This window comes from Rutidosis leptorrhynchoides, chromosome 8, assembly GCF_046630445.1.
Source record: "Rutidosis leptorrhynchoides isolate AG116_Rl617_1_P2 chromosome 8, CSIRO_AGI_Rlap_v1, whole genome shotgun sequence".
In the NCBI taxonomy this organism is placed as follows: domain Eukaryota; kingdom Viridiplantae; phylum Streptophyta; class Magnoliopsida; order Asterales; family Asteraceae; genus Rutidosis; species Rutidosis leptorrhynchoides.
This window is the reverse complement of record NC_092340.1, coordinates 258,540,077-258,548,456: the sequence shown is the minus strand read 5'-3', so window position 1 is coordinate 258,548,456 and position 8,380 is coordinate 258,540,077. Positions and strand designations below refer to the sequence as shown.

The 8,380-nt window shown below is 36.7% G+C and overlaps 1 protein-coding gene across 1 annotated transcript; it reads left to right on the top strand.

Annotated features, from left to right (window-relative positions):
- Positions 1-5,726: 5,726 nt before the first annotated feature.
- LOC139864142 (uncharacterized) lies at positions 5,727-6,587 on the top strand. The gene has a single exon (XM_071852731.1). The coding sequence runs from the start codon at positions 5,727-5,729 to the stop codon at positions 6,585-6,587; it is 861 nt and encodes a 286-aa protein (XP_071708832.1).
- Positions 6,588-8,380: the final 1,793 nt, after the last annotated feature.

The window sequence follows — 8,380 nt, the reverse complement described above, 5'->3', positions numbered from 1 at the left end:
AGTGGGTTGGGCTATATGATTTGGTTTTGTGAAGAAGAAGATAAATGAAACAGAAATGGGTTATTATGATTTAAGTTAGAGACTATAACAGAAAAACGTGTCAGATCAGATGGTTGGTGAGTTTTGTGATTAAGCGAGAGGTCGTGGGTTCGAGCCCTGGCTGAGGCAGCTTATTATTTTTAAAGCTTATTACTATGAGGTAGTATTACTATTATTATTATTGTTATTATTATTATTATTTTTATCATTATTATTATTATTATTATTATCATTAAACATGATTTTATTATTATTATTATTAACATTATTATTATTATTATTATTATTGTTATTATTATTATTATTATTATTATTATTATTATTATTATTATTATTATTATTATTATTATTATCATATCATTATTATTATTTAGATAAGTATTATTATTACCATTAACATTATTATCATTATGAATATAAGTATTAGTATTATAATGACTATTAAAATTATCATTTTTAAAACTATCATTAATATTATTATTAGAATTATCATTATTTTTATTATCTTTATTATTATTTTTATGAATATTATTATTAATATTATTATTAATTTTATGAATATTATAATTATTATTATCATTATTATTATTATTATTATTATTATTATTATTATTATTATTATTATTATTATTATTATTATTTTAAACATTAATATTATTATTTTCAACATTTTTTATCATTACTACCATTTTTACTATTACTAGTATTATTATCATTATTATAAGAACTATATTATTTTTATTAACATAATTATTATTAAAATTATTATTATTATTATTATTATTACAAAAAAAATCGTTATTAAAATACTTATATAAAACATATATAAATATATATATATATATATATATATATATATATATATATATATATATATATATATATATATATATATATATATATATATATATATATATATATATATATATATATATATATATATATATATATATATATAAACAATTGAAATAATATATATATTAATATATAACTTGTTCGATTATGATTATATGTGTTAATATATATATAAATGGTATAAGTTCGTGAATCCGAGGCCAACCTTGCATCGTTCAGTTCAGTCGTATGCATATTTTTACTACAAAATATCGTATTGTGAGTTTCATTTGCTCCCTTTTTAAATGCTTTTGGAATATATATTTTTGGGACTCAGAATACATGCGCTGCTTTTATAACTGTTTTATGAAATAGATACAAGTAATTGAAAATACATTCTATGGCTGGATTATCAAATCGAATATGCCCATTTTTAGTCTGGTAATCTAAGAATTGGGGAACAGACACCCTAATTGACACAAATCCTAAAGATAGATCTATCGGGCCCAACAAGCCCCATCCGGGTTACGGATGCTTTAGTACTTCGAATTTATCATATCCGATGAGAGTCCCGGAATGATGGGGATATTCTATATGCATCTTGTTAAGGTCGGTTACCAGGTGTTCACCATATGAATGATTTTTATACACAGGTTATGTGTATCATGTTTTGTACACGGTTTACGTGTGCGGTTAAATATTTGAAATCTTGTGGTCTATTAAAATGTTGAAATGATTATTATGATAAACCTATGAACTCACCAATCTTTTTGTTGACACTTTTAAGCATGTTTATTCTCAGGCATTAAAGAAATCTTCCGCTGTGCATTTGCTCAATTTAAAGATATTAATTGAAGTCGTTCATGGCATATTTACGTTAGTACCTCGCAATGGGACCAAATGCTGATGACTTCATCCAGGTGGATTAGGACGGGTCGTCTCACCCTCAACACTGTCGGGTTTCCGAATTCATGAGGAAGAATGGAAAGGTAAAAAGGTGAGTTATGGTCATCTTAGAATCTTTGGGTGTAATGCATATGTGAAGACCAATGATGTGGATAGAGTCAAGCTTGAGGCAAAATAAAGAAAATGCACTTTCTACGATTACGGTTCGGATGAAATGGGTTATCGTTTTTGGGATACAAGGCCAGAAAAGTGATTCGTTCTCGTGATGTTTGGTTTATGTCAACCAAAAACGGGGAGACCTAAACCGAATTATGTTACTTTTGACGATGTTTCTATTGATGATCTTGCAGGTTCTAGTGGGAGTTTGGGTAACAATGAGTTGCCAAACAACGGTGAGGTGTCGGATAATACTAATGATGGAGATGGTTCGGAAAGCGGTGACAAGGCTGAATATAGTACGAGTTCTAGAGATGAGGAGACTACTAATGAAACCGGTTCAACCATTCCGATTGCTCATACACTAAGACGCTCGGCTAGAGTGCCCAAGCCTAATCCTAGGTATTTTCCATTGATCAATCCTAAATCAGATGCTAAGATCTAATTTAGGAATTGAGTGCAATGAGGGGTGGATGGTGGTGTTGATAATGTTTTTGGAACCTTATGATCGTCTTTCACTTAGATTTAAGTGATCAATCACCATGTCCTGGTCTTGATTGCATTACTTTGGCTCGATTATGATTGATACTTGGGCGTAGTCACAAGTGAATCATTAAGACCAGATCAATTGCACAAAATCAACAACCTAAATGAGAGGCCAAGCTCCCTATTTATAGGTTTGGGATATCCCCGGAACCAATGTTCGCGCATACTTAGCAACGATATAGTGCAATAAGTAGTCGCTTGTCTGCTAGCGCGATTCACTTTGCACTTGTATTTCGATTACCTTTTGCACTTAAAATATACATATACATGTCTATGTATATGATCATTCATTAACAAACTACTTGCTCTATACCGAGAATGGTGAACCCAAAAGTTACTTTGAGGCAAAGAAATCCAAAGAACCCATACAATGAAAGCTTGCCATGAAAGAAGAGATGGGGTCACTTGAGAAGAATGAAGCTTGGTCACTAGTGAAATTACCTCATGATAAAAGGGCGTTGCAAAACAAATGGGTGTATCGAATCAAGAATGAGTTAGATGGAAAGAAAAGGTACAAGGCTCGGTTGGTGGTAAAAGGCTTTGAACAAAAGGAATGTGTTGATTACAATGAGATATTTTTATCGGTAGTTAGGTGACTACTATTCGAAAGGTACTTTCTATAGTTGCATCCAAAGACTTACATCTAGAACAATTAGATGTGAAGACCGCATTCTTATACGAATATCTTAATTAAGAAATCTATATAAAGCAGCACAAGGTCTTTGAGGTGAAAGGTAAAGAGAAGTGAGTTTGTAACTTACGTAAAAGTTTATATGGATTGGAGCAAGCACCTCGGCAATGGTACTTGAAGTTTGAGGAGTTTTCGAAGAAGATTGATTTCCTAAGCTGTGAAGCGGATCATTGTTGCTACTTGAAGAAATTCAAGTCTTCTTATATAATCTTATTGTTGTTTGTTGATGATATGTTACTTACGGTTCCAACATGTCCGAAATCGACAAGTTGAAAGGATTACTTTCCCATGAGTTCGAGATGAAATATCTTGGTGGTGTTAAGCAAATACTTGGCATGAGTATTGTGCATGATCGTGTGAAATGCACTATATACTTGTCTTAATCCAAATATATTGATAAAGTTGTAGAGAGGTTTAATATGGAGAATTCAAAGGCTCGTTCTATGCCTTTGGGGAGCGCGATAAAGTTATCGAAAAATCAATCACCTAAAATGGAAGAAGACGAGGCGGGGAAGGAAAAGGTTCCGTATGCATCGGTCGTGGGTAGTGTCATGTATACCATGGCTTGTACGAGAACGGATATTGCCCGTTCAGTGGGAGTTGTGAGCCGTTATATGTCTAATCAGGGGAAAGAGCATTGGGAACCGGTAAAATGGTTGCTTCGGTAATTGAAAGCTAATTCTAGTATGTGATTGTGCTTCTCTAAAAACAATGTCATACTTAGGGGTTATGCGGATGCAAATTTGGGTGGATGTGATGATTCGGGAAAAAACACTATGGGTATGTTTTCACAAGGCGAAATACGGCGTTTAGTTGGATGTCTCGACTACAAAAGAGTGTTTCTTTATCAACCACGGAAGCCAAAAACATGGCTATTGCGGAAGCTTCTAAAGAGCTTGTTTGGTTGAAGAAGTTCATGGGTGAGTTGGGTAAAAGACAAGACTATTGCGTCTTGTATTGTGATAATCAAAGTGCAGTTCATCTTGGGAAGAATCTGGTTTTCTATAGTCGTACGAAACACATTAAGTTAAGGTATCATTTTATTCGACAACATATAAATGATGGTACTTCAATATTGAAGAAAGTCCTTAGTTCGAAGAATCTTGTGGATATGCTTACAAGGTGGTTACGACGGAAAAGTTGAGGTTTTGCATTGCCTCAACTGGTCGTATCATGACTTGATGAGAGAAGACGACCGACTAGAGTGATAGAAAGTTGATGGTTCGATCTAACAAAAAGTGTTTAAGACCTTTGTATCGAAAGTGTACTCATCCGAAGTATGTGTTAAGTGTGAGCGTATCGAATGGAGTTTGACACTAAATGGTGGTTTAACGTTCTTGGTTGGATTGTTGAAGTGTTGGGTTGACGAATTGTGGTTTTGTTTAGATTATCCTTCAAGTGAGAGATTGTTGGATGGTGAAGAATACCAAACCAAGAAACTGCTGCAGATATGCTACTCGCGACTGCGAAAGGAAAGGTCGTGATCGCGAAATTGAACGTGGTCAGGTTAAGAGTGGGAGATAACAAGTCACGAATGGAAGTTGGCTTCGAACATCAACTCGCGAACGCGAGGTCTTGTGCTTCTTGGGTCCCGCGATTGCGATAATAGAGCTGGGCGGCTAGAATTTTCTAGAACATTTTTGCTTGCTCGTTAAGTTGTTTCCGTGTGGTTTTTCCCTATAAAAGGACCATATTGTAACCCATACTTGTATGCACGAATTTTATCAATGAAATCTCATAGAAGTAGAAGCAATCAAATACATAGAATAGCAATAATCGACCATTGAATTAATTAGAATTAAAGAAAAAAAGTTACCAATGATTAAGATTTAAAATCCCAATGTTAAGATACCCTAAATAATTTTTAAAAAACTTGAAAATTCATAATCTTAAGCTCATAATGCGTAACGGAGGCTTAAAATCTGATTACCCAAACAAAGGGCTTAAACATGCTATTTATATAGAAACAAAAACATCAAACACCGAGCATTCTCGCGTTTCGCGACATTTTCTTCCAAAGGCGAGCTTTGCACTTCAAATGCGAAAATAGTGGCAGGGTTTGAAATCCCGTACTTCTCGCAATCTGGTCATGGATTTCGCATTTCATGAGCTTCACAAATGCGAGGATTGCATTTGAAACGCGAGAAAGTCATTAGAACTTGATTCTTTACTTACTTTATCGTTTGTCTTAATCGTAATCTTGACTTTGACTAAATCTTCATTGAAATCTTCAAATATGAACCTTTAACCAACTCTTGATCTATAATATTCATTTTATGCTCAAACAACCCAGATCTTCGAAATCTTCAAAATCTTCAAAACATAAGAACTTATTCCAAACAATGTTGTCATTACCATTATTTACACTTCCATATATCATCATCACCATTAATCATTAATTATCATTATCATTAATCATTAAACCAAATAATGAGACCACAAAAATCTTGTTTGAAGGCCAATCACTTTTATCACATCTAAAGCAAGACTTAAAAACATGGTAAGTGTGGGACGATGATTCCTTTTCTAAGAAGGAAGATTGGAGGAGACTTACATGGTCATTTGTGCCTACGCACCTCATGCTGGTTTAGGAGATGATGAAAAAAGTCGCTTTTGGGAAGCGTTAGATGAAGTTGTGAGGAGTTTCCCCGCTGACCATCGATTGGTTATTGGGGGAGACCTTAATGGTCATATAGGAACGATCTCGGATGGATATACGGGTGTCTATGGGGGCTTTGGGTACGGAGTTCGGAATGAAGAAGGACGCTCTATTCTTGAATTTGCTGTTGCTCACGATCTGGTTGTTGAAAACTCTTTCTTTAGGAAGACGGAAGCACAACTAGCTACTTTCCACAGTGGGGGACATAGTACCCAGATTGACTATTTGCTGCTTCGTAAAGGGGACCTTAGGGCTTGCAGAGATTGTAGAGCCCTGACTACCTGGACTTGTTCCACCCAACACAGATTATTGGTCATGGACTTGGTTCTGCAGAGGCGGGTTACTAAGAGAGTGAGGTTCGTCCAACCTAGGATCCTTTGGAAGAATCTGATTGAAGGGAAAGTCGAAACTTTTAAAGCGTCAGTGTTGGAAAGAGTAGAGGCAGGAATGGATACCATTACTCAAGTGGACGCAGATCAGATGTGGAATAGGATGGCATCTGCTATTAGGGATGTTGCCAAGGAAACCTTAGGTGTGGCAGTAGGGACATCGAGAGGACATAAGTCTAATAGAGAATCATGGTGGATTAGTGATGAGGTTCAAACCAAAATCGCGCTTAAGCAACTGAGATTTAGGGAGCTCATTTCATGTCGGGACGGGACACGTGATGATAGAACTAGGGCAGAAGAGAGGTATAAAGAAGCCAACATAGAAGCTAAGAAGGCCGTTGCCCATGCAAAAGATAAAGCGTATTAAGACTTGTATAGGAAACTAGACTCTAAAGAAGGAGCAAATGATATTTAAAGGATTGCAAAAACTAGGGAGCATAGGAGGAGGGATATAGATAACATCAAGTTTATCAAGGATGAAGCCGGTCAAACCATAGTGAAGGAAGAAGAAATTAGGAAAAGATGTGAAGGGTATTTCTCATTTCTTTTCGTGGGTGAAGGACCTGGGCGCCAAGAGGTTTCGCAGGACTTGGGAATAGGACAATTCCGGAACAACAATTTATGTAGGAGAATCAGTCAGGAAGAAGTAAGTTCGGCACTACGAAAGATGGGTAGAAACAAAGCTGTAGGACCAGACCAGATCCCAATAGAGGTGTGGCGGTGCCTTGGCGAGGATGGTGTCAGGTGGTTGACGTGTCTTTTCAATAAGACGCTTAGAAGTTATAAAATGCCTACGGAATGGAGACTCAGCGAGATTATCCCTATTTACAAAAATAAAGGGGATGCCCAAATCTGCGATAATTATAGAGGCATAAAATTACTTAGTCATACTATGAAGCTTTGAGAGAGAGTGATTGAGACTAGACTTCGACGCGAAACTACAGTTTCAGAAAACCAATTTGGCTTCATGCCAGGGCGCTCTTCGATGGAGGCAATTCATATTTTAAGAAGCGTTATGGAGAAGTATAGAGAGAAACAAAAGGGTCTAGAGATGGTCTTCTTAGACTTAGAAAAAGCCTATGATAGCGTACCGCGAAAGCTGATTTGGAAGACACTTAATGTTAGGGGTATCCCAAGTAGATATATTAGAGCTATTATGGATATGTACGATGGGGCGAAGTCCTGTGTCAGGACGCCTGTGGGAAACACATAGTATTTCCCGATAGAAGTAGGCTTGCACCAGGGATCAGCCCTTAGTCCTTTCCTTTTCGCTTTGATTCTCGATGAGCTGTCTCGAGGAATACAAGAGAACATCCCTTGGTGTCTGATTTTTGCCGATGATATCGTGCTTGTATCAGAATCAAAGGATGAGCTTAACAGAAGACTAGAACAATGGAGGGAGGCCTTAGAAAAAAATGGGTTACGGATCAGCAGACAAAAGACAGAATATCTTAGGTGCGAATTCAGTAGGACTGAGGATGAACTAAATGGTGGAGGGATTATCAGCATTGGGGACCAGATCTTGCACCCACAAGAGTCGTTTAGATATCTAGGTTCGGTCCTCCACAAATCGGGGAGGATAGACGAAGACGTGACTCATCATATTAAGGTAGGTTGGTTGAAGTGGAGAGCGGCGAAAGGGGTCTTGTGCGACAAGAAGATACCGCTCAAATTGAAAGGGAAATTCTTTAAAGTAGCTATTAGACCTGCCATGTTGTACGGATCAGAATGTTGGCCAATGACGAAGGCCCAAGAGAGAAGGATGGAAGTAGCAGAAATGAGGATGCTTAGGTGGACGTGTGGTAAAACTATGTTAGATAAGATCCCGAATGGTGTGTTTAGGGAAAACCTTGGAGTCAGTAGCATCATCGACAAGCTAAGGGAAGAACGGCTTCGATGGTTTGGGCATGTGATGAGGCGACCACGTATGGCCCCGGTTAGGAGAGTCGAGGCACTCACGGTCGATGGCGTAAGGAGACGGGGTAGACCTATACGTAGGTGGATGGATAGACTTAGGCTCGACATGAGGGAGCTTTCGTTGACTGAGGACATGACTTCTGATAGGGGTGCGTGGAGGGCTAAAATTAGAATAGTCGAGTAGGGCTACATCCTTTTATGTTTTCTTTATTTTTTACTTGTTTTTTTTATTAGGATCCTTAT